The sequence below is a fragment of the Clarias gariepinus genome, chromosome 9, assembly GCF_024256425.1.
Source record: "Clarias gariepinus isolate MV-2021 ecotype Netherlands chromosome 9, CGAR_prim_01v2, whole genome shotgun sequence".
In the NCBI taxonomy this organism is placed as follows: domain Eukaryota; kingdom Metazoa; phylum Chordata; class Actinopteri; order Siluriformes; family Clariidae; genus Clarias; species Clarias gariepinus.
The window spans coordinates 8,923,104-8,950,996 of NC_071108.1; the positions used below are offsets into that span (position 1 = coordinate 8,923,104).

Below are 27,893 nucleotides of genomic sequence, written 5' to 3' on the forward strand. Positions count from 1 at the left end.
CTACATCACATCTTAATTAAAATGCAATATGTGTTACCTCCTAAGCAGAAACAAGTCAGAGCATGTACAATGCATTTCACACTGCAACTGAAACTGCAGAAAATGACCAGAGCCCTTGCATTGCATTGAAATGCACTGTTATATTCATATTCATTTATTCACACTTAAGATTTTCATAGAAAAGTGAGATTTTGTCACGTTACGGCATTAAAATGCTGGGTGTTAAGTGGGTGCTTCAAATAATTGAGAATCTCACACGTAGAAGCATTCAAAACAAAATTCGGTACATTAACAAAATCACAAGACTTGACAACTTTGTTTCTTCTGTGATTTGATTTATTTTTTAAAAATTGCAGCTTTGCTAATTACTTTCACAAAGAAATGACTGACATAATAATTATAGTGGTCTTGAATTACTCTGTAAATTATTATGTAAAGAATCAAGATCATATTAAGCATTATTTATTTAATCAAATTCCTTTATAATTGAAGAAACATTAAAGCCTTCAATTTCTAATAATTACATCTGCTCTTTAACATGACATTTATCCTTGAAAAACACCCTAAACACGAAAAAAAAATATCAGTCCATTGCAACTGTTAAAAGTTGACGGCTGAATGTTAGAAAGCAGTTATTCAAGCATTCTCTCAGAAAATAAAGTTACATATAGACCTCTTAAAGGTTCTCTATAAGAGAGGGTTTTATAAGCCAAGAACCCATGAATCCTTGACAGACCATTTCTTATTAACCTTACAGATCACAAACAAGCACAGATTCTTGCAAGCACACAAGAACTTTCTAATAAAAAAAAAAAAAAGATCCTTTGCATCCTTTTGACATTAGTACTTTAATATCATAGTCAATCACGAGCACCAAGAATGTGAGTGCAAACTATGGTGCATGGCACCATACAGTACGACTGCAAACATAAGTAATTACAGTCTGCTTGTATAAAAGTATCTTAGAATAGTAGTGCTGTCTACAGTCTACAGTCTACAGTCAGCTATGTATAATAATATGTAATAAATAACATACGGATGGCAAAATCCATTGCTACATGAACATTCCTTCTTTATGATGCCTCTGTTCTATAAGTCCTCTCCAGTGGAGATTAAAGAAAGAAACTCCTTCTTTAACAGGTCTCCATCCAGATGGCGACCTAAAGTCAAGAGAATGTGAGTTAGGATTGCTTAAACCAAAAAAAAAAAATTGTACAAAGTGAAATGTGACATTGTAAATCTTTTTTTCTAAATATAGGTTAAGATTAAGTTAAGAGTTGGTCCAGGACTAGGTTTAATCCAGAACTAGTTTCAGAAAGCAGGAAAAAAAAAATTACCGATAAAGACCAATCTATTGATCCTGGGTTCGCCATCTGTCCAGTCCTCAGGTGTTTCATCCAGCTCGTAAAGCTCATGAACACCCTGCAGCATTGCCTTCTTCTGCTTACCATGCAGTGACAAGATGCCCTGTGTAGCAAAACTCAAATTCAGTGTATAATTTGGCTCTATCTGGTCCTCTAGTCTTCATACAAATCCATTGTCAACAGACTGTTCTGCTTTTTAGCTAAACGTTTATTTAACTTTCATGTTTAAAAAAGATTAAAGAATGTACCACTCATTCTGCATAATTATTATGTGCAGTGTGCATATAGAGATAATATCAGGTACTAAGACCATCAAGTACCTAAAAAAAATACACAATTTAATTTGGCTGGTTGCATGCATAAACTGAATGTTATCTACACTAAGAAATATCAGTGATTATCATATAGATTGATGCACTAATGGCACTGCAAACAAACACTAAAGCAAACAAACCAATGCACTCGTTTATTCATTATGATAGTAATATATATTCTCTTTCTTAAAAATATGTATTAGTTTATCTTTAAGGTGAGAAAAGAAAATTATTTTAAGATAATGTTACAAGCTTATCAACATGAATTTTCCTGTGACTGATTTATTTTTTTAGAAATTGCAGTTTTACAGAATTGTCTAACTTGTATTATTATTATTATTATTATTATTGTTATTATTATTATTATTGTCATCATCATTATCATGCGCTTGCAAACAAGTCAGTCATTTCTTGTAATGTTATCTTTAGATAAAAAAAGTGCAAACAAACATTAACGCAAACAAACCAATGTACTTATTCATGCATTGTGATAGTAATATATATTTGTTTCTTAAAAAATTTGTATTAGTGTATATTTATAAAAAAAATAAATGAAATAAATATAAAAATAAATAAAGTTTATTTACCTGAATTATTTACCAATAGGAATTACAAAAGATTTCTTTTTTTCATGGAAAAAAATTTTTTTTCCTTTAGCTGAGTCATTTTAATTTCTTAAAATGCCAGTAAACCAGTAAAGGAAATGTTATATATTGGTATTATATTACTTTTTACAAATAAAGCTTAAATTACCAGGGGTGCATTTAAATAACTAGTAATTCTTGAAGAGTTTGTTTAAGCCCAGTGGGTTTACAGCTGCTCATTTAATTGCATATTTTACACTTTCACATTGCTACAAGTCTAGAAGAGAACTGTATAAAAATGCAGGAAAATAAATACATAAATATCCATACCTAAAGTATAGATTATTTGAGGAATTTAAGCACATGCTGTTTTTAGTTTAGCAGCATTGTACTTTATAGGAGCTTTAATTAATTTCTTTATTTTAAGTCATTTCAAACTGCTACTCGTGGTGTCACTAGAAATCGACACCCATGTGATGACAACAACTTACGAAAAATATGATTTATGAGATCATTTTAATCTTACCTTTAAGCGAATGACATTCATGGGCAGTCCTGCTTTGTTCTTAAATGTCTTTTCCCATAAAAGGTCCTATAACACAAAATAAACAAACGCTATATAAGTTGCTGTTCCATGCACAAACATGGAACAGCAACTATAACAAAACATAATTTTAATATATTATATATATTTATATCTTATATATTTATTATTCATACCTGAATAAACTCATTTAAATGGTCCTCAGAGACAGTTCCCGGTACTTCAAATGTAACGGTTAATATATCCTGTAAATGACAAGGACAAATAACTTACAACAAATCTATACATAAATATTTTAATTGGTAAAAAATACCAAATGTGTGAAGAACAATGCCAAAACATGGACAGAGGTAGTATTAACAGGGTTTCTATATGGCACCACAAACTCAGTTAATGTCTTATCACCAAATGTGTTAAAAAGCTTAATTTCCTCAAGAGGACAGTATCAGTTTTTGCACACACAGTCTTGGCCAACTCGTCTTTCTTCACCCCCCAAACTTGTGAACTTCCCTGGGGCATTACAAGACCACTTCGCAGATATTTAAACCATTGTTTGACAGTGTCGAGGTAACACACTTCCTTTTTTCCTTTGGAATAACAACAGAAAACAGACCTCTCGTTTGCATGAAAAGAGCAACGGGGCTTGTCTCGGCGAGAGGAGGGGTGGGGGGTGGGGGTCCTGATGCGGGAAAAGATCGAGGGCCAATGCGAAAACTTAACCAGTCTCCACCCAAACCACATACACCAGCTTTGACACCCTTTACAATGAACATTAAAAGGAAGTATAACCAAAATAAGGCAGCTAAACGTCCATGTAATCATTGTGACCAAAGTATTCTGAAGCTAAGACCTAATGGAATATATAAAGACCAGACATTTCTAATGTTTAGATATTTATTTCAGTGGCTTTGAAGCAGAGGAAGTCAAGGGGGTTGGCTATTGTTGTATTGTGTAATTATTAGTAATGTGAACTGTTATATTAACCTTTTCAATTTCCAAAACCGGTTGGTGGTTCAGAATTTAAGATTTCAAAGGCATTTCATATGCTTTCTTGTAACTATGCAGAATCATTATTGGAATGTATTTATGAAATAATTAGTTTTATGAATAAATAATAAAAGTGGGAGAAAAAAATCGATTCAGCTATGAATTGCGATTCAGCTATCTTTTGACTCTAAATAAAAAAAAATTTAAACTATTTTTAGAAACTAAATATTTTTAGATTTTTAGATAGAATAGAGATAAACCAGTCATCAAAATTCTTACTCCTGGACTGATTAATTGAAACCAGTGAAGCCAAGTAATTTCTTTAAAACATTTTGCTTTGCCTAACTGAATTTTAAGCTCTTGCATTTGAAGTTAGTATTGTTTAAATGCTGCCTATGTTTTTTAAGTGAGAAAGCAAATGATATGAGGGATGCGCTATTTATTTACTCATTAAACCTTTTTTAAAATGTTGAAAATTGTAACAAAATCGGGGGAAATTTTAATATGGAATATTAGGATGCATACAGAATCACAATTTTCATTGAATTGACTAAAGTAGGTATCATGATAAAACTGGTGATACCCAATAATATGCATAAAGACCAATTGAAAATAGGCTATATATTTTTATAATGTCTTCAGGTCCCTGTGAAATCACTTGACAAACGTTTGAAACTCATTTTGCGTGTTTTTTTTTTCAATTTCAACTTACTATAAGAAACATTAAAAAAACACAGACTGGGCCAAACTGTAGTATTTTCAGCACTAAATGTGCCCCCATTATAATGTTGCTATTGAACACTTAGCATCATCAGTGTTTTTGCTGCTACATTTTACTGAACAATGCTCTACTACACTACATATTAGCATTCACATAAATCAAGTACACAACACTACTGCGGTCCTCTCTCTTAATGTGCACGGTTCTGTGTGTTTTTGTGTACTGATATGTGTAGTATCATGGTCCTGGAGAAAGACCTTTTGTTTCAATGTACACAAGGTATACAGAGAACTTTGAACACTTCGGCATAGTGGTTAGCACTGTGGCCTTACTACTCCAGGGTCAAGGGTTCGATTCCCATCAGGTCTGTGTGTGTGCATTTGCATGCTCTCACTGTGCTTGGTTGGTTTCCTTCGGGTACTCCAGTTTCCTCCCATACTCCAAAGACATGCAGATTAGACTAATTGGCGTTTCCTAAATTCCCATATCGTGTGAGTGAGTGCGTTTATGTGGTCATGTGCCCTGTGGTGGATTGGCACGCTGTCTAGGGTGCATCCCGCCAAGTGCCTCAAGTCCCCTGGAACAGGCTCTAGGCCTCTCATAAACGGTATAGGATAAAAGCTATAGAGAATGAATGACCCATGTCATGTGTACCCAAGTGTAATATTTTGGCACTGAATTAACCTGAATAAGGTATTTTAGGTGCAGAAAGGACGAGGAAAATTTTTGATGTGATCATACAGTATGTAGGGTTTTTTTTGCACAGAATGGGCAAAAATGTATATGATATTTTTGACTTGGTATATGAATTGGTTCATTTATAAAAAAAAAACCCTTTTGCAACAAATATGTGTGTATGTGTGTGTATATGCTTATGTGCAGTCTATCACAGTTTTTAACGAGGTATTACATTATGTAACTAATAATCACCTTGTCTAGATGTGCATGTGTGGTTTTCATTAGCTTTAGTTTCTCCACCAGCCTGAAAAACATACAATACAAAGTTCACAGTGTCATTTAAATAAAAAACAACTCCACAAATTGTTTTTAAAGGTCCTAAACATCAAAGTTCCTTCTACAAAGAGCTTAATTTAGGAGTCTTACATGCTGGTGAAAGAAAAGCAGGTTTTGGGGGCAGAATGGAAGAGACTAAGAAAGATGGAGAGAAGTCCACGACCCCTAAGGGAGGGTAAACATCACTCTCTGGATTACTCTCTCCGCTGGGAGTACCACACAGGCGGAACAGAGGGGGGTCGCCCCAGCACAGGGGGCAAATGGGGCGCACTAAAAGGCTGAAAGGGTGGCTGTATGGACACGCGTCGGCAGAGCTTCTATGCGGTGGAGGCTTTAATCCTCTGCAGCTGGCCTCTCCCATTCACATTAACACTGTTTCACTCTGCTCACCAGTTAGTAACTGTCTTGTGTTGTAACTCAGGTCATCTAATTAAAGGCGCACTTTTAGGGATAAATGAGTAATCTGTCTTTTGCTCCCAATGTTCATCATTGCTTTCAATAATGTGAGCTAATCTACTTGATCTACATGTCAATGTTTGAGCTGGCCTGATCATCTTTTACTGTCTGATCAATCCCTCTGTGGCTTTTGTAACAGTACGCAAAGTTTATGATCCATGACTAAGAGCTTTGGTAAACACTAATTTATAAGAACTTTATAAGAGCTTAACTGCTGAATTCTTGTGTTATGTCTGAATGGATGGAAATCCTTATAACTGAGAACATTTTACTTATACAAACTAGCCTTATTAAAAACTCTATATTATTATTATTATTATCATCATCATCATCATGTGATATTGTTTTTTTACCCTGGGAAGCTTAAAAGGTCATTTTAATGGGTAAGAAAAAACATTCTAATTAAATATCAATACAAATTTTCATTTATAAAATAGTCTATGAGGTAAAGAATATCAAATTTTATAAATGTTTTAATAATTTTATAATAAATATTATAAATATTTGGCCTTCAGGACTCACTGATTCTTGTGTAAAGAATTATATATATGATCCAGCAACTGAATACTAAAAACTAGAACGAAAAAATTGGTTTGATATTTTCTCCTCTGACAGGGGAATTAAATTAAAAACTAAATCTTAAAAATGTACAATGTGGAACCAGTTGGACATTTGAACTAATATGTTTTCACAGCAAATGTAATTCTTTGCATTTGGGATCTTGATTTTTTTTATTTTATTTTGATCTTTCATATTTTATTTTATAATATGTTAGAAACTTGTTGAAATTACTTTTTCATTATCACCATTTTATGATTAAAATGCAGCTTATCTTTCTCAATGTAACAAGTTGCATAATTTTATTTACACATGCTTCATTTAATTACATTGTCTGGATTAGTATTATTCAGCAAATTTAATTTTATTAATGTCAAGATATTTACTGTAGGCGCTTAGTAGAGACTCTAGTTGTAGATGGTAACTGCTAAATGACTTATATCGAGTCCAATGGGTCATGACTATTTAAACCATCCTTCACTGCTTTTGTTTCAATAATATATCATGCTTGCTATAAGCTTCTACAAAAAACTAATGAAGCCAGCTGCACGCAACATGCAGTAAAACTAAATGCAGCAAATATATAATATAATTTTATTTCAAAATGTCCATGTACAGAATGAAAGCATTGAATAACATCTTCAACATAGCTTCACCATAGCTTTATCAAATAATCATCTTACCTCACACTATCTTTGGTATCAAAAGAATGCAGATCCAACACCTGAGACAAGTCCACCCTACAAACAGAAACATTACCATAAATATGAGGAAATTGTAAAAAGGTACATTTAAGTAACTCCTTTTCCAGGTTCAGGTAGTGGTGCAATTGCTTGTAACAGCTACTGTAACAGGTGCTTGTGTAATGTCACACAGTTAATATATTTTATTTTTGTTACAGCAACAGAACAGAAGTTTGTCATTTTATGATCAGAATAAAAATTCTAATCCTGCTACTTTACAATATGACTAACGGTACTCACACACACTTACTGAACACACAAATGTCAGTGGTTTATCGCTTTTTTACATAAACTCACCTGGACCTTTGTGTTTCTAGGATCCTGACGAGTCCGTTAATAGACCTGTAATGCAGACAGCAAGAATGATTAATTTTTAAAAAATGTTCTATATTACAATATTGGTAGTGAGGTTCAAAATACCGTTTTATACCTGACTGTGTCTCGAAGCTGACTGAGCTCAGCCTCTTTAACCAGATCCGTTTTATTGATAATCGTTAAATCGGCAAGGGCTATCTGCCTGGAAAAAAAGAAAGATAAGTACAAATAGGTCATTAGCAGTGTTGCGTTCCCATGTGTGCGTGTGTGTGTGAGGGAGAGAAAAAGAGAGAAAAGCAAGTAGTGCACAAAAGACCAAAGCCATCGTATAGCTTTTCACACTTTTTATTACCGTCTTCAAATACCCTATTCACTAATATATGCAAAGGACTGTGTGTGTGTGTGTGTTTGTCTAGAAACATAAACACACACTCTTTGTTGTTTTGGGTCTGCCCCCCTCTTTGTCGTCTTACAGTGTGTGGGTGGTATACTCAAAAGGCCCAACCATTTTGTGTGCTAGGAAAACACAAACAAGAGAACAGAGGCAAAGACGATGGCCTCGGACACTTGCGAGCATTCCGGCATACTGGAATCATGTCCAGCATGTCTCAGTAACAGCAGCTGAGCAGGGAGAGACAGTCTCACTGTCTAAGACGACGCTTCAGCTACCATACTCAGCACCCAGCCATATGGTATTGATGTTTACGGTCATAATGTTTAACAGCATGACTCAAAATGTTTTATTCCACTTATACTTAAATTTGGGTGACAGTATTAATTTGCTAATCAACAACAATGATGCTCTTTATCTCCTATTACAATTAATGATTGTATGTTGGATTTGTATGTAGAATTTTATACAGTGGTATAAAATATTGAGACAAAAGTGAAATTCTTTGTTTTAATGACCTGCTCAATTTTTTTTAATAATGACAATCAATATAATGATAAGAATTTGTTGTTTTATGCTAAAATCAGAAAGACATCTGCAGTACACGTTTCACATGCTCAATCCATGCCTGCTTGATCGCTTCGTGAAGATCATGTAAAGGACACTGTTTCTTGAGTGCTACTGCCTTCTTCACCATTGTCCAACAGTTTTCTTTTGGGTTTAGGTCTGGAGATGACCTGGACCATGGCTCCAGAACTAAATATAATTAAACCTTGGATTGCAATCATAATTCGTTTCAGAAGCAGGCTTGTATATCAAAACACTTGTATATCGAAGCAAATTTCCCCAAAAGAAATAATGGAAACTTAGATGATTTATTCCACAACCCAAAAAATATTCATATAAAATAATTGATAGTTAATAAGTTCAACCAGATAGGCTAGAAATAATTAGTGAAAACACCTTTTCTGTACACAGGGAGAACTATAATACATGGCATATGTTGTCGAAATATGTTTGCCCACTATGAAAATGATGCAGCATTAGAAGGAACAAGTTTATATAAACCTTTTATTTGCTTTCCAGCCAGAACCTTCTGACTAATCAGAACTGAGGATACAACATAACTGTTATTAGTTTCTGAAATTTTACTTTAATCTTTTTTACTGGACTATTATTTAAAAAGCAGTGCGTTAAGCAATATATATGGGGTTACTTGCTCTAGAATTAATACACATAAAACATTTTGTCTGTTGTCACTGAATGTACCTTCCCAGGTTAAATAATTCATTTACCTTTTAGCTTAAATAGGGAACAAGACATCATAGAAAAAGAGTTGCTAGTTTCCTGGAGTTGTTTTGCCATAATTAACTTGGTAACACAAACTCGATAATGCAAATTGTTTGATTTAAAATTTATTTTTGAACTATAAAGATTTGTATATGTCTATAGAAAACTTTAGTGAAATTAGATATAAAAACTTACTTTACTGCTCAATTTATTGTGTTGGTATTTTAAGAAAAAAATAAGGAGTTATTTTTTTAACTGTTTAATATTTAAAAAAATGCAATATTATTGCTTTCAGACAGATTAGACAGTGTATTTAACTTGGTTGGATGTGTAGAAATAAAGAAACAAAAAATTAAGAAATTTCTGAAAAATAATGAACTAAATTTCAATAAAATCTGTTTAAAAAAACAACTGAATAAGACAGTTTGTCTCCCTTCTTTTCCTACTGAAGTGAGAAAAAGGCACAGAGTCAACATTATTATGCATCATTCTAATCAAAGAAGTGAGAATTTACCTTACAGCTTCATTAATCAAGCCTTCTGACTTCTCTTCAATTAGATGCTACAAAACAAAAAACAAATAGAAATCAGAACAAAGAATGATATCAATAATATTAAGGTTTATGAGCCTCATGGTGCTTTTGTTTTAACTGGGTTGAGATGTGGAGACCCAGTGCAGATAATTTGCTTTGTTTTTATCCTCATTAAAATTCAATGAGCATTTGTGATGATAAAGTGAACGAGGTGATTCTCATCCTGGAGGAGACCACTCCAGAGAATCAGGAGAGAAATATTTCATCATAAAGGATAAAAGTTTTCAGTCAGAACTTTGTATTATGTTGTGGTAACTCTTCTATCTTGGAAAATACCTAAATGCATCCTAAGCATAACAGAATCACAGGGTTTTCCAATTAAATTGTCACGATTTGAGTTAATACAATAATAAGTGAAGTTTCCAAGAACGAAATATTAAAGTTTGTCCAGAAACTCTAATGTATTCTTAAATATGGTATATCAGAATAAATAAAGATTTTAAATGATGTGATATTCTTCACAGTAAATGAAGTGACAGCTCTAAAATAAAAAGGAATGAATCTAAACTCGACACAGAGGTTCAATCACCAAACTATAACTTACAAAGTTTGCTTATTGAAAAGATAATCTGTTTCTGTTGATCACCTGGGCTGGCAGCGTGTGTGGTTTGATGTGAGATTTTTCACTAGCCATGTTAAATCTGTAATAACACTGACCTCAGAGACCAGGCCTCTGTCATCTCTAAGAGCCATCACACCTGTCCACACTAACCCCAGACCCTGGCAATCATTCTCACTGACAGCAAAGAAATAAAAGCTGAACACATCCAGGCCAGTAAGCTGTGAGGAGAGCAGGGGTAAAATCAACTCTCATTAAAGCTCCATTTCACCATGCCTACACACATACACTAACGGACACACACATCTGATGAACACATCAGGTCTTGGTGTGGGAGTGGGCACAAAGGTGACAGGCCCATTAGAATGATCTGCTCGGTTTCCCACAATTCCTTTCTATTATAGTTTCTATTATCCCCTCCCTCTCCCGAATTCCCCAGAGGGGACGAATGGGCCGAGGTGCCAGCAGGAGCGTAAACGGGGACGACCTGCTGGCTCTGACACCCTTCAAATGGCGCCCTATTATCCAGGTGTCACTATCACTGTCCTTCTCCAATGCTCGGTAGAGGAAGTGACATGTGAGGAAGGGCACAAAAGAATGGGCACTTCACAACTCCAAAACAAAGAGAGGTGATATGATGAAAGTCCTGCCTTTGGGTCGTGCTCAAACAAGCTTGTGGTGCTGCTTAAAAGAATACAACAAAATACCTGTATAGTCAATGCAAAAGTTCTGCAAAACTGGGTTTGCAACTTCCTATATAACTAATTAAAGAATACAATAAAATAGGGTATATATATCCTATGTGTGCTTCATGCACATGCAAAACGATTTTGCTTTCTCCAGCTCTTAAATTATCTTGCAATAAAATCATTGGAAGAAACTATACAGTATAAATAAACATCCAACTGCTTCACTCACCTGCATTCCAAATTTCGCATCAATAACTGTAATAATACCTGAAAAGAATAATAAAACAAGCATTAAATGTAATAGTCACGATATGCATTTTTATATACATCACTGGGTCCCTTGATATTTATTGGTTATTGCTATCTTATAATTATATTTAATTGTTTTATATTTTTAGAGTTAATAATGGTAATGGGCATTTATAGACGTTAGTTGGAGAAGTGTACAGATATACTGCTCATAAATCCAATTCTAAACAGATTGAGTAAGAAAATAATAATTCAAAAGAATTAACATGATTTGCATGATTATTTTCTCACCATCATGTTATCTTAAAACATGCCAGATACCAAAACTAAGAACACTCAAATAAGGAAAATGGGAGGAGAAAAAATGTGGGGAAAAAATGATGACTGTTGAAACCATAATAGAACAATGATGAAATCTACAAAAAATCCTGTCTGTAACATGCAGACAGTTTGTCTCGGTATTTATAGTTTCATCTAAATTATATGTATTATTCATATATGTATTAACCTATTAAATTCTATGAATTGTTTATATGCAATTGATTGCTTTAAATTTTCTTTTTGAGTTAAATTTTATTCCATATTATTTTATATATTTTGTATATATAACATACATTTTGTAATGTATATATAATTCGTATATTTTAAGATTGTTTTATTTGTATACTTATATTTTACCTTCATGTTTTTGTCCATTATATTACACTATTGTTTATTATTTAGTTAAAAATACATTTTTGTATAGCAAACATAAAAAATTATGTAGTTTAATAATAAAAAATAAAAATGCATCTCAAATATTATTATTATTATTGTTGTTGTTATTATTAATAATAATGATAATAACAGAATACAACCATAAGTTTCACACCGTGACAATATTATATTTTACATGAGCAGTGTAACATGATTTGAAGTAGTCAATGAAGAACTCCAACAGAAAAAACATCCAATGGCTCATGTGTCCAAAAAAGAGCCTTCGCAGAATAACTAATTTACAGTTAAAGACTATTTATATTTAAATGCACTGATTTGCAAACTGATCATCCTTAACATAGAAATGAAGTGACATATCTCTACAAAAGGAGTAAAGGTCTTTTCACATTCACAGTTGTAGCTATGGATTGCCATGACTTGTGTGTTGGGGTGTCCTGTAGTGATCTGCAAGTGGCTGGTGTGGGGTACAGATATCATGAAAACACTACAAAAGTTGTGACGAAGCCATCGCGTTCTATAACCTTTAGGTGTCCTGTCTGTCTACTGTAAATGTCTATAAACCAATTGTTTATTTTGTTTTCCATATACAGTCTTAGGCACTGTGTGACATGACTTAAGCACAAGGATAATGTAAATAGTAAGTAAGCTTTAATATTTTTTTAGTAATTTTTATGTCTGTAGTAAATTATACATGTTAATAGGAGTATTAATCATTTTCAGAACATTTTACGTAATATAAAATGATATATTTTCTTAACTTTGCCTTTTGTGTAATTATATTTACCGTACCTTTGCCTATAGTGCCTTTTATTCACCATAGCTTTGCCTTTCAGAACCTTATATTCACCATAGGTTTCTCTTCATCTCCTTACATTACTACTGTAGCTGTGCCTTCAGCACTTTATGGAGTCAACCAGTAACAATCTGTACCAAAAAATTGTGAAAGTGGGAGTGGGACTGAACAGAGACGAAAAGATAGAAACATAACCATGTGTAGCTATAAACATCTTACCATCCAGGTAAAGATCACTTCCTAGTTCAGCATCAACCCAGAACATTGAGGCAACCGCCCCTAAAGTGGAAAAACATAAAAACTATTGTACCAACTGCAGGACTTACAATAATGAGTTTGATTTTTCCCACATTTTTAAAGAGGATACACACACAGAAACAGATAGACAAAAACTTTGAAACACTGGAATATCAATGCACGGGCTGTAACTAAACTAAAATCATTTCTCTGTAATGCATTATTAAAGATAACAGCTTAAACGAGTTTCCATGTGCTTTAAAATGCATTAACAAATTTCACGGGTGGTTTGAGGTTTGTTTTTCCTCTACAAGATCTGTTTTGTTTGTTTCCATGCTTTTCAACTTTTCTGGTTCGAGTGATTTCACAGATTCATGCAACAGAGTTGGCCAATCTTGTTCACATAATGGACTTTTGTCTGGCCATCAGGGTAGAATGAAAAAGCACTGTAAATATTTGATAGGCTGGTAATGAAAGTGGTGTTCTTAAAAGACATTGAATGCATAACCCATTCAGGCCACCAGCACACTGTCGATGAGGGGAGGATATCAATCCCATGAGGCCCCACAGAGTGACAGGCCTGTCTCAGCCAATGACAAGCCAGAGTTATGAGACAGGCTTTGATGTGAGCGCGCTCTGTCAGCTCCACATGTTACGTTCTCTGTCAGACTCAGTCAGGCGATGGCCCCTGACACACATCAATCATTTGTGCAGTCTGTTTAGCAGAGGTTACACCCAGCATGACATTTCTATTGATTTCTATTTTGCTCTTTCTGTCTGATGAGTTTGCTTTCCTATGATTTGTGGAGGATAGATAATCTGTGGCTCACATGTTGCCTGAACTGGATCTAATGTGCTTGGATGGACTTTGGGAGGAAACCCGAGTTCCTAAAGGAAAATCTCTAAGCATTGGGAAAACATGCAAACTCCACACCCAGAGATCTTGGGTAGGAATCGACCCTCAACCCTGGAGATTATTATTTTTTGCTTCACTGGAGTTTCCACTCAGCGCTAAAGTGTCTAAAGTGTGAGCATGTAGCTATAAATGCACAGCAATCACAAAGATTGAATGGAAAAAACACAAAGTGGATAAATCACCTGGATCAGCCAGACCAGTCGTCTCAAGAAGAATGTAGTCAAACTTTCCTTTCTTTTCCATCAGATTTTCAATCGCTTTCAGGCCATTATCCCTGAACATGGAAAAAGTACAAATTAAATGAATGGAGAGAAAATATACACTGAGTTGCAGTTTATTAGATACACCCAGCAAGTAACTACAGTCACTGACCATTTTATCAAACACGCAAACTGATACCAACTTACTGACTGCTGCACACCAGTTGCTAAGCACAGTTTATTAACCCTCATATTATAACTTACTAGATCGATATCACCACTGATAAAATAAGCCTCCTAAAGTTATCAGAGTAAAGTGGAGTCGTACTTCACAGAACAGCATAGGCAGCCATTCCTGAGTTCCAGCCACTCTTCATACAGCTCTCCTGCCTGACTCACTGCCAGGGACTTCTCCAGAGCACTGCCTGCACAACACCACACACAAACATAATGATAAACCTCTCCAGAGTGGACTAATATTTATCTGTGTGAAAAAATTAAAAATATTTGACCGGAAGAGTTTTAATGCTGAGATTGGCCATCACATTAAGTAAGCCATGACAATGTGTTGCAAAAGATCAAATCCGGTCCATACAGTTACTATATAAGGTACATGAAATGTACATAAATCACGTAAAATATGTAAATTTAAATTTCCTGTGCAATATACGTTAATTTTGGTGCCAAATGAGTTACTGTTTTTCGCGTAGTCTATGTTAAGTGTGTAAAGTGTAATAAAACCTAATTTCGTTGGATTTCATTAATTAGAACCAAAAATAATTAAAACAATTGTTAATAATTCTAATGTTCTCTCTCTCACTATTTCTCTTTAGGATTAATAAAGATCTCTCCCCCTCTCTCTTTATCTATTCATGTCCTCTAATTATGACTTGTTTTTGTTCGGGTTCAGACTAATTATGTACGCCCCAACTGTATTAATGTGTGATCCAACATCAATAATTTCAGAGGGTTGATACTACAACTCATGTGTGATCTCATCCTCTTTTAGTGCTCACAATCCAAAAGACAGGCCCTTTAAATCTCTGCTGCATGCAGACCTTTTACCCCACTCACACAATATGAGACTGTTGAATATAAGATTGTTTAAGGGGTCTAAATAAATGGTACATTGTGAAACAGTTACTCTATTAAAACAAACACATTCCTTAGGGTTTATTTAGAGGAAAGTGTACCTACACCGTAATCTTTGACAGTACTAAAGCAGGCTTTTAACTCACACTAACCTATCTGAGGATGATTGTGAATACCTGTGCTCACTCTGCCAAAAATTTCTTGCAGTCTACTTACAATTAAGTATATAAACAAAAACGAGCTCCTTCAGTACACTGATGATACCCAAGCCTTGTTATATTTCAGAGTTCTGTCTCAGTGAATTAGGTTATAACGTTAAAGTACCAGAACACTTAAAATGTGACTCTGCTGCCCCCTTCAGGACAGTGTTTTAAGAGCAATTTAGAAAATATTGATTTTAAAATAAATGTGGAATAAGGTAAAATGCATTCAAATTTAAACAAATAATAACATAAAAAGCAAAAAAAAAAAAGCACATTGTACTCCTATTTGTTGATTATATATATTTAGTTAATAAATGAATGTGAAAGTACTTTTTTAACATGTCAGAATGGAACAAAATATAATCTAAATGACGTAATATAAAAATAATATAAAATGAAATCTGATAATAGAAGCATTATTTTATATTGTGCTTTAAAACTATTCATAAAGCTGACACTACTTATACTTGACATGCTTTTGTATAATAATATAAAGCACTTTCTGAATTTTCATCAAAGTTGTCACAGTGAATTCCGGGTGACAGTGAATTCCTGCTCCATGCTTTTTAAGACACCAAATTTTTGACTGAATTATTATTTAAAAAAATAAATAAATTAGATTTTAACCACTCTTAAAAGAACATGAATTTATTATACTGTAGCATGCCTGTAGTGCTACAGATTAAAATCCATGTACAAGCATTTTTGGCAAAGTCATTAATATATAAAGATAGAGCCTTTAGTTACAATATAAAGGTTGCATTCAACATTTTACTATCTTCCTCATGTCACTGTTCGTGCTGTAAATTTCCATTCTAAATTTCAATATGCCATTGATTACTTTCCACGTTCATTAATCTTTCCCTCATGATTTTAAATAGACAAAAATTGTCCCTTTCTGTTTAAAAAACTTGTTTGTTTACTTGCCTTCACCAAACTCATTCAGTATGACTGCTATTCTTTTGTTATGCTGCTCAGTCAGGATGTAATTCAAGAGTGTTGTCTTCCCAGCACCTGAAAAAGATATTTCAGGGGAATAAACAAGACTATGTTTTATTTTTAGAAATGAATTAAATTATTTAGAATATTAGAAACAATGCACTTCGTATTACAACATACTTTTTTTCCCTTAAAAGTGAATTCTCAGGTAAAGTACTGGTTCATTTGATGTTGGCTATATCTATAACACATGCATAACCTTACAACTACTGCCTCAAATGTAAGCAATAATGAAACTCATAAATATTGTCTACCTGCCTTAATTTGAAAATAAACAAACCTATATGCAAAATAAATGCAAACTGAAACATGAAATTATTCACTATGCAAGCTTCCATTCTCAGAATATCATAAACCGTATTCTTACTATGAATCTTTTAGAGATTTAAATTCACACTTAAAGACATAGAGTAAGTGACTGCAGTAAATATACACATTATGACCATACTGTAAGTGTGTGGACACCTGACCATCATACATATATGTGGATCTTTTCCAGAAGACAGTAGAAATCACAGCTATGTTTAATATAGGAATGAGATGAAAACACTGTGTGGACATAAGGAAACCGGTTTCTAGTGAGGCTAATCAGGAAAGAAAAGGCTTTAATTTACAAGAGAAGATAAAGATTGAACTTTGCAGCAATGAAAAAAAGACATGTGGTCTGATGAGTCCACATTGACCCTACTCCAGAGTGACTGCCCTGTGAGAGTATCAGGAACGCGCATGAAGTGATGCATCCATCATGCACCCACTGTACAAGTCTCTGAAGGCTGTGTTCTGATCTGGGATTGCTTCAGTTAGTCAGCCTCAGCAATGTTATGTGGCACATCTGTGGAGTTTTTTTTTTTTCTGAGGGCACAGGGCATATTTAAAAAAAAATATCGTGAAAGAGTGGTTCTAGGACAGTGAGAATTTCTTTTCCTACTTGGCCTGGCCACCACAGCCTCACTTCACCACTAGCTACTGACAAACCTTTAAAGAACAATCGAGATTATTATCATAATATTAACATGAAAAGAGGGCAAAATCTGGAATAAAATGCCCGCATAGAAAATGCATGTGATGGTTAGGTGTTCAAAAATGTAGTCCATATAGTGCAGATGTATTAAGTCAGGATTAAATGACATCTTATATTTCGTATGAAAAGCTTTATTTGTTAAAGCTCAATCTTGATTAGTTTACTCCAAGTTCACTTCAGTAACAACAGAAAGTGAAACACACCCAAATAACCGGTGATAATGGTGACAGGGATCTGAGCTGCAGGTGTCTCTCTTCTCTTCTCCTCAATAGGTACCAGCTCTGGACAATCATCCTCCTCATCCATCAGACCTTCTCAAACTGGATAATGTATGAGCAAATTCAAGAGAGAATAGTGTTTTCACACTGCAAGTAACAGACGAATGAGTTTATTAACTGTGCCAACGTTAGAGGAAGCAACAGCAGGACTGCAAAATAAATAGCTCATAACTTACACCTAATAAAACTACTGAATATGTCATCAACTTACGTTATATCGTGGTTTCTAATTTGGAGGTTGTTAAATGAACCCAAGCGTTCAGTGAAGGCGGTGTTTCACGAATTACGGTCCCACTGGTTCAACTACTTCTTACAACAGTTCCTACGTTATCGTGTAAAAATACGACTTGCTGGGTTTAAGTAATTTTACCAGTTTTATTTCGTTAAAGTGGACACAAACTCAATGAAGTAGTTTATAAAGCGACGACGAGAGATGATGTATGCTGTGGTAGTGTGTTGTTCGCGACTGAGTCGACTCCTTGATGAACCATGTGAGCCGACTCTCACGCGAGGATATATATTTTTATACACTCAATAATAGGTTGTAGTCATTTAACGTTAGACTTTATAAACCAGTTTCAGAAATTGTGTAAAAACATAAGAAACACTGGTTATTACAAATGTTTTTTTTTCTCAAGAAAAATGTTAATAAGCACTATGAGGGACTAAAGATTCGACTCTTACTAATGAGCCGAGTCAAATGATCCGACTCACTGAACCCCCTTGGCTAGGGTTTTTTATTAGATCTAGAGCCGAATGGCTTGAGGAAGGAGAGACAATTTCCAGTTATTTTTTTTGCTTTGGAAAAAAGGAATTGCAGAAAAAATTCTTTGACAGCTCTGAATATTAATGGTGTCAAATGCACTGATCCGAAATTAATTTCTACTTTTGACTTTCAATATGGATAACCCCGGTGTTGATGGATTTCCCATTGAATTTTACATTCATTTCTGGGATTTAATACAATCCCCTTTACTTTACATGTATAACGAATGTGTTGTTCAGAAAGAAATGACTTCATCAATGAAACAGGGTATTATTTCCCTTTTCCAAAAACCTAAAAAAGATTCTCTCTTAATAGATAACTGGAGACCAATTACACTTCTCACAGTTAATTACAAGATCTTGGCCTTGGGTTATGCAAATAGATTTAACTTAAGCGCAATCATATTATTTCAGAAACACAGTCGGGTTTTGTTAAAGGAAGACACATTAGTAATAATATAAGACTTATTTTTGATTTATTGGATTATGCTGACTTTGTGAAATCTAAAGCTGTTTTTGGACTTTTATAAGGCCTTTGACACCATTGAGCATGAATTTCTTCTGCAATCTCTCAAATTGTTTGATTTTGGGTCTGTCTTTATTAATATAATTGTAATGCTTTTTAAAGGAAGTACCAGCTCTGTCGTAGTTAATATGTTCACCTCACAAAGATTTTCATAAAGTGTGGGGTCTGACAGGGTTGCCCAATTTCCCCTTTTTTATTCATTTTGATTATTAATTTATTATTTTTAAATATTGTGCACAATCAGGATTTTAAGGGAATTTCTATTTTTATAGGCAAATTTAAATTTCTTAGCTAGCTGATGACACCACTGTTCTTTTAAAGCATAAAAGTCAACTTTGGAAAGCCATTCAAATAATTAAACAATTTTTATGTGCTTCAGGGTTTAAGCTAAATTAGGTAAAATTAGGTAAAATAAATAGGTAAAAATCAGTTTACCACGCATATTTACTAGTGAGCAACAATGGAAAAGGGGAAAAACAGAATAAACTGTAGAAATAATTACGTTTCGGTAGGGATCTCATCTTCCTCTAGCCAGCATATGATTATTAACTCAGTAACAACTGTTCATACAGGCTTTTCTACAAGAAACATTGTCTTTAAATGATTCCCTTTAAAAAAATAACAATACACCAGGCCCTTTGTTCACGCCACACTAAAGCTGTGGAATGTTTAGTATGTAGGTAAAAGTGATAAAAAAAAATGAACAGGCATAAATAGGAGTCGTAAGATAGTATTACTAAACCACTTGCATCAGTTTAAAATTATTCCCAGGTTAAATGCAAAGTGACAACTTTATAAAGTGTGATAAGACATTTTCTTTAGTATTATGTAGAATGATATTACCAAGTTATAGAAAAGTTCAATTCAGTTGAAAGGACTAGATTTTTGGATATGTAAAACTTTTTTTAAAGGAAAAAACAATAAAATACCTTTAATCTTACAGCTAAGAGTATTCTGCATCATTTTGAATAAGACAGACACAATTTTTTATAATTTTTTTAAAACAAGAATTTTTGGTTTAAAACAAAATCTGGTTTGCATTTTATCTCAACTAATTCTATATACTCAATATTTGTTGTGGGGCCCCCAAAAAACACACCTGCATCGCCTCTATAGACCTCTGATGCTCTGTGGTAACTCACGCCAAGCCATCAGTAGCAAGTCCTGTTAGTTTTGTGGTGGGGCGCCCATGGATCATGCTTGTTTTTCTAGCACATTCCACAAAAGCTCAAAAGGAGTGACATCTGGATAATTTAGAGGCCAAGTCAACACCTTAGACTCATTGTTGTGTTCCTCAAACCATTCTTAAACCATTTTTGCAGGCTCATAAAGAATATATGAATCTATATAAGAATAAGAATTACCTGAATATGTATACTTTTTAAAGAAGTAAGGTTCATCAAACATCATGCTTGTGCTGTTATACGTCATACATGTGTACCATCAGAACACAGTAACTGTAATACCAGATCCTGACACCTGTCTCATTTGTGTCACATTTACCACAGCAATTTGCCAAGGCAGCAAATTTTTATTTGTCAAATATTTTGTAGTACATTTTATCCTTTTATGTTAATGTGGTGTAACAACATTACGGTCCTGTTAATATTCTCACTACAAGGTAGTTATTCAATCGCAAGCTTTTTTTTGTTAATAATACAAGTAGGAGGCAGGGAGACAACAAAAGGCTAAAAGCCCCATCCGCCACTTTCCTGCCAGAATGAAGACAAAATATAAAAAAGCTTCTTAAGAAATATTGCATAAAAAAATACAGTAAACACATTAATGATAATTAAGTTGGTAAAATATAATGGAGTCTTACAATATATATATGGTGCTGTATGGTATTAAAAAATATAAAAGATAATGAATCTGAATAAGTGCATTAGCAATGCTGTGAATTATTCAACACAAAACATTAAACAGCACTATGATCTAAAACTAAATATGCACAAATAGAAAATGATGTTTATGTAAACAAGCGACACAAATATATATGAAAGTTTTTTTAAAATAAAAGCCATTTGATCCTCAGTTTTGTTACTGAGTTTGTTACTTTTTTTTTAATTTACACAACAGATCTACAAGCATGTGCAATTATGTAACATGTAGGACAAACAAATGTATAATAACAGTTTCATTTTGCTATTCAAGCTCCATAAACTGTACAATACAAACTAATTATAATTCTAATATAGATAAATCTAAATTTTATTTATTTATTTTTTGCTATAGGTTAAAAGATTTACTTAAGATACACGAGATAGGGTGGGCCAACCATGATCCGCATTCCGGTTATATTAAAACTTCTCTTGGCTGTACTGTCTTATCAGCACTTTCTGTTCAAGGGTACTACAGTTTCTCCTCATTCACGGCCATGCAAGTGTGTGTGATGAGCAGCATGCAGTGATATAGCAAATTCTACTGCCAGGTTTTAGGGTAGGATGAGGGAGGACGAGGGAGGATGTACAGCAACATTGACCGGATCTTTTTGATAGCCCCTTGTATACCACTCATGCTGTACAGAGTTGCTTGGGGCCTGAATCCTATCCCAGGAGATTGAACACTAGATCCTCAATGTTTGAGGCCACAGTGCTAACCACTATGTCAACGTGCCACCAAGTTGTTTACTAAGTTTTGTAAAAGTGTTCATCAGAGTTAAGTTATAAAACCCATGCCAACTTAAATTTATTATTTAAAAAACGGAAAAGACATAAACAATCTTGGTATTGCTGAAGGAAACACAGTGACTGGTAAGGATCAGAGAGATCAGATATTTTAAAAAAAGGCTGGTGATTCGATGCTAAAAATACTGAAATCCTCTTGGAATAATCCTCAACACCCATATGCACAAGGGGTTTCTTTTTCAGTTCAGGTTTCAGCTGGTGAATCTTTTTCCTCATTTTCTTCCCAAGAAGAAAGTAATAATAACATTATGTTCTAAAGTATGAACCAGCTTTCATTGTGTATTTATGATGAACAGTAGAGGCAGCTCTTTCAGTTTCATAATTTGCAAATTGCTAAAGTTCATAATTATTCTTTTATACAGACAGATGTTAACTTGTACAGAAACTATGACTTATTTCTATTTGCAGTCAATTAAAAAAGGTTTGAAAACAAATCTAAGATCAAGCTGTACGAAAGAAGAAGAAAAAGGAAATGACAACATGATTGGTTAATAGGCTTTGCAGAGAGTTGTATATATATATATATACACACACACACACACACACACACAGTGGTGTGAAAAACTATTTGCCTCTTCCTGATTTCTTATTCTTTTGCATGTCAATTGCTGGTTGGGCCACCCTTAGCAGCAATAACTGCAATCAAGCGTTTGCGATAACTTGCAACGAGTCTTTTACAGCGCTCTGGAGGAATTTTGGCCCACTCATCTTTGCAGAATTGTTGTAATTCAGCTTTATTTAGGGTTTTCTAGCATGAACCGCCTTTTTAAGGTCATGCCACAACATCTCAATAAGATTCAGGTCAGGACTTTGACTAGGCCACTCCAAAGTCTTCACTTTGTTTTTATTCAGCCATTTAGAGGTGGATTTGCTGGTGTGTTTTGGGTCATTGTCCTGCTGCAGCACCCAAGATCGCTTCAGCTTGAGTTGACGAACATATGGCCGGACATTGTCCTTCAGGATGTTTTGGTAGACAGTAGAATTCATGGTTCCATCTATCAGAGCAAGCCTTCCAGGTCCTGAAGCAGCAAAACAACCCCAGACCATCACACTACCACCACCATATTTTACTGTTGGTATGATGTTCTTTTTCTGAAATGCTTACGCCAGATGTAACGGGACATGCACCTTCCAAAAAGTTCAACTTTTGTCTCGTCGGTCCACAAGGTATTTTCCCTCTTCTTGGCAAGACTTGATGTTTTTTAACAAAATTGAGACAAGCCTTAACGTTCTTTAGTTCTTAAGTGAGGCCTGCAGTTCTTTAGATGTTGTCCTGGGGTCTGTGGCCTCTCGGATGAGTTGTCTCTGCGCTCTTGGGGTAATTTTGGTCGGCCGGCCACTCCTGGGAAGGTTCACCACGGTTCCTTGTTTTTGCTATTTGTGGATAATGGCTCTCACTGTGGTTCGCTGGAGTCCCAAAGCTTTAGAAATGGCTTTATAACCTTTACCAGACTGATAGATCTCAATTACTTTTGTTCTCATTTGTTTCTGAATTTCTTTGGATCTTGGCATGATGTCTAGCTTTTGAGGTGCTTTTGGTCTACTTCTCTGTGTCAGGTAGCTCCTATTTAAGTGATTTCTTGATTGAAACAGGTGTGGCAGTAATCAGGCCTGGGGGTGACTACAGAAATTGAACTCAGGTGTGATAAACCACAGTTAAGTTATTTTTTAACAAGGGGGGCAATCACTTTTACACACAGGCCCATGTAGATTTGGAGTTTTTTTTCTCCCTTAATAACGTAAACTTTCATTTAAAAACTGCATTTTGTGTTTAATTATGTTATCTTTGACTAATAGTTAATGGTTTTTGATGAGCAGAAACATTTAAGTGTGACAAACATGCAAAAGAATAACAAATCAGGAAAGGGGCAAATAGTTTTTCACACCACTGTATATATATATATATATATATATATATATATATATATATATATATATACAATTTTTATGCACTGACAGAACATTTAAAGTGCCCATTTTAATGTGACAACAATCAAAAGAAGGACTGAGCCTTTATTATACACCTGGAGTTCTTATATGTTGCCCTGGTGTACATTTACTGTGTTCCACTGCACCAATGCATTATTCATTCTCTTCTATGTAATCTAAAAAATAATATCCATCCGAGACCTTGCAGATGGTATTCTGTGTTGTGGTACAGTCTCGCAGAATAGAAAGGCCTTGGGCTTTAAAATAAGAACAACAAATTAGAAACTGATTACGGTTACTAAAACAAGTATTAAGACCTACAAATATTCAAAATTATATTTACCCCAGTCACAGGTTTTACACTGAAAACACTTATTAAGTCCATTAGGTTGATTCATGAATGTTCCTTTAGAACAAGGTTTGCATGATGTACTGTAATCACCAGTGCAGTCTTTATAAACCACTGACCCTAAAAAACACAGAGATACAGAGATAATGTAAAATAATAAAAAAAATTATTAATAATAATATTTACGATGGTGACTGCACAATAACATGATTTGGGCCCATATTTACTAAGCATCTCAGAATCACTCCTAGCACTCAAAGTTAATTTAGGACTGAAAAAATATTCCTAGCTGAGAGTAGGGACATTAAAAAAATATATTTATGAAGCTTCCTACTGTTTCTTTCAGAAAAGAGTACAGTAAACTGCTTTTAGAAAAGCGTGTGATGTCACAGTTTACGAAACTGAGAGCTGCAAAGTGGCTACACATTATAATGGGTGTCATAGTTTTGACAGGATGCACATACCCCAGAGATGGAGAGCCACATCACGAGATGTTTGAAAGGATTATAAGAGCCCTGACGCAGGGCTTTAGAGGGGGTCAATGAAATAGGAGTTGTAATAGGAGTTGTTCGCCCTTACCAAGGATTTATAAAGAGAGAGTTATATTTTTGTGCTGTGCACTATTAACTTAAACTGAGCATGCTAAACTAATGCGTCTTTGTCTTTCTTTCTTTCATTGTTTTCTTGGACTTTGTATTTTGCCCTGATACCTTACCTGTGCTACGTAAATGATCACACGCCGCCAGGTGCAGCTCGTTCAGGCTTCTTGCCTGCGAACCGCGTGTCTATAAATGGACATGCCTTTGCCTGTTTAGAACTTCGCGTGGTAGCAGCCTGCGGATCTGCCCACAGCAGCCCACCACATCCCATATCATAATACATTGGCTTATTAATGTGGAGATTAATTTTTAACACCACTTCATTTTATTTTTATAATTATATTTAAGCATATTATTTGCAGGATCACCAAACATATATCAGGCTTTATTTGTAAAACAAACAACATATAAAACTTTAAAGACTATTTTAGCTAGTCAGGGGGTATCCTCTGGAAGCAGTGTAAGACATACAGTACCACTCATCAGTGTAAACTGCAAGTGCAGGGTCAGTGATGATAAACCAGTGCGTGCTGCTGATGACCAACACCTCTCCCCTGATCTACCCAAACTGAGTGAAAAGGATGCCTATCAAACTAAACAGGTAAACTGGAATAAAATCAGTAGCAGCATTACTCGTGCTAGTTGACTACCATAATAATTAAAATGACTAACTAGTTTACTATAGCGTGATCTAATGCAGGCACTGGTTCATCATCCCTGACCCTGCCGCTGGATCCAGCCTCGCTATCCCTGACCGTGATGTTAGCGCTGTCAGAGATTGCAGAACTGTAACTTCCCCTCATGCCAAAGATATAATCTGTTAATTTGAAGCATTTTACAGCATCTACCTCTACCTCTTTTTTTTCTTTTTACGTAACTTTTCAGCTCCACCTTTACTTTTTCCCGGTCCCTGAGAGCGTAACTGATAGGAGAAATTGGCCCTGCGTGATGGGGTCTTGACTTTTGGGGCAAACCTGACCGATCCCCGCACAGCAGGATGAAGGCATTGCACCTCATACGGTTGTGGACATGGTAGTCGAGTTTCGGCCACCAGATGGGATAGTTGAGCGACTGATCTGGACTTGACTCGCGGCCAGATGTAAACCCAGAAGTGGCGCGCGCCTCGAGCTGCCCAAAAATTTGCTCGAGACTCTTATTAATCCCACGAATCTCCGAAATTAATACTTAGGCCCATGTGTTATTTCAGTTTTTCTTTTTAATAAATCTGCAAAAATGTCAACAATTCTGTGTTTTTCTGTCAATATGGGGTGCTGTGTGTACATTAATGAGGAAAAAATAAACTTAAATGATTTTAGCAAATGGCTGCAATATAACAAAGAGTGAAAAATTTAAGGGGGTCTGAATACTTTCCGTACCCACTGTGTGTGTGTGACACAACCATGACCAGGATAACGCAGTTAGTGAGGATGAATATATTAACTTTCCTGCCTAATAACTTTATACTTTTTATGTATTACTTAATGAATTCATGAAAGTATTACAATTCCATACCTATATTACACAGAGGACAACATTCTCCATTGCGGGATAGATATTCACTTGGTCCACATAGAGCTCCGCATGTGAGGACAGAATAGATGCCTGTTTGGAGAATAATAATAATAATAATAATAATAATAAATTATTAAGTGCACAACAATCACCCACAGAAGTTTTAGGCAGGTGTGAAGAAATAGAAAAACATTAATTAAATCAGCAGTTGTTGTGACTATACTTTTAGACTTCAAACCAGAATCAATTCTTACAGGATAGCAAGATAGATGCCAATGATTTAAATTGTAGAAATATATTTTTATAGATATAGAAATTTCCTAGGTCAATTATTTCTATAATCACATACACGTTTAATTAAACCAACCCCCCAACAGTGTACTAGTCACTGTATGTCCTACTTCAACACTTCTCTGGTTGTTTGAACTATAGCAACCTGAGGGGAGTGCACCTGACTGGGAGTAGGATGCTATTATTAGACAGTTCAGACGGAATCCATACACTATGGTGTAGTAATGTCATTACTCCTGAGCCGCCTCCACACTGCAATAACAGCTTAAACACTGTAAGTAAGTTTGTCTATATGCGTTTCAGTATTAATGACACATTCATGTTTTAGGTTATAATGCTATAAAGCGAGTGAAAGGGAGAAACTGTGTGGGGTGAATGTGTGGGATGTGTGTGTGTGATGTAGATAACAGTTCTGATTGTATTGTTTGTAACTTCTAAAGTCGCCGTTTTGTGCTTTACGTAACGTTAATGTTAGTCTCCTAATCCGTGGTGAAATTACTTTGAAGTACGTTGGATATTCGAGCTTCCAGATTCCGATTGGTGGCGGAGATTCGCTAACAGATTCCGGCAACAGCACCGCACCTACTGCGCGCTAGGGACTGTCTCTAAATTACTGTCCGACGGAAATACGGATAATATTCATATTATAAATAAATAAATAAATGTTACTGTAAGTATTAGTGTTAAACAGAAACTGAAAATACACTAATTTGTACTGTTTACAATGTCTCGGTTTATAACTAAATATGTTTAGCGATTGTCTTTTTTGCGTTAAACTCAACATTAATACGATTTACTAGTTTGTATAAAGAAAAAATTATGTATTAATGCTCGACGCTGCGAATAAACAGCAGCTTTAATGTGAACACACATCCTGCTTACCGAATATATACAACCGAAGTGTAAGATACGTGGATTTCATTATTTTGTCAAAACACAGTTAGAGTCTTGCAGCAGAACTGGATGGTCACGTCGTTGCTTCTCCTCGCTGTTGTTGGTTCCTTGGTCTACACCCTTATTACAGACGGCTGTCCTCAATTTCCTTCTGTAGAAGAGTTCGTAGAAAATGCCTTCCTTATTCTCTTAATGAACAGTATGTCAATACCACTGTCCGATTACTATATTTTTTACAGACTTCAGTGTAAACTAGAACTCACTAGAGCTTTCGATTACACAATCCTTGTTTTTGGGGTGTTTTCTTCCGTTTTGTTTAATGGCAGTTAGGCAATAACGCATTACCACCATCGTCTGGATGAAGTCTGTATCTGAATGTTACGGCATTTCAAATCCTTAAGATAATGATTTTAAACCACCCTTTAAAATCACAGAGGTGTTACACACTAACTGAGGTTCTCTTTGATTATTGCAGACATCACTATGTATTACCCAGTATAAACACTGTAGCATCT

General features: G+C 34.8%; 1 protein-coding gene and 1 pseudogene across 2 annotated transcripts; both read right to left on the reverse strand.

The window, feature by feature from the left end:
- Positions 1–780: 780 nt before the first annotated feature.
- cbwd (COBW domain containing) lies at positions 781–18,223 on the reverse strand. 2 transcript variants are annotated; one of them, XM_053504812.1, is made up of 16 exons: positions 18,038–18,223; positions 17,752–17,868; positions 16,452–16,542; positions 14,562–14,654; positions 14,216–14,307; positions 13,100–13,159; positions 11,351–11,388; positions 9,796–9,842; positions 7,716–7,802; positions 7,583–7,627; positions 7,226–7,282; positions 5,445–5,496; positions 2,983–3,051; positions 2,789–2,854; positions 1,338–1,467; positions 781–1,160 (listed from the first exon to the last, which is right to left on the reverse strand). In XM_053504812.1, the coding sequence occupies exons 2-16, from the start codon at positions 17,852–17,854 to the stop codon at positions 1,090–1,092; spliced, it is 1,101 nt and encodes a 366-aa protein (XP_053360787.1). In that variant the 5' UTR covers positions 17,855–17,868; positions 18,038–18,223; the 3' UTR covers positions 781–1,089. The 2 variants fall into 2 exon arrangements, with proteins under 2 accessions (XP_053360787.1, XP_053360786.1); XM_053504811.1 differs by having other exon boundaries at positions 17,752–17,913.
- A 2,412-nt stretch (positions 18,224–20,635) lies between these two features.
- LOC128529656 (tumor necrosis factor receptor superfamily member 14-like) lies at positions 20,636–27,677 on the reverse strand (annotated as a pseudogene).
- Between the last annotated feature and the right edge of the window lie 216 nt (positions 27,678–27,893).

Excerpts from the sequence above, each read along its gene's own strand:
- cbwd (XM_053504812.1), bottom strand. The coding sequence starts at position 17,854 with ATGGATGAGGAGGATGATTGTCCAGAGCTGGTACCTATTGAGGAGAAG. Across the intron at positions 14,308-14,561 it reads TGCCTATGCTGTTCTGTGAA|GGATAATGGCCTGAAAGCGA; the intron begins GTACGACTCCAC and ends TTCCATGTTCAG. Across the intron at positions 9,843-11,350 it reads ATGCGAAATTTGGAATGCAG|CATCTAATTGAAGAGAAGTC; the intron begins GTGAGTGAAGCA and ends TTTGTTTTGTAG.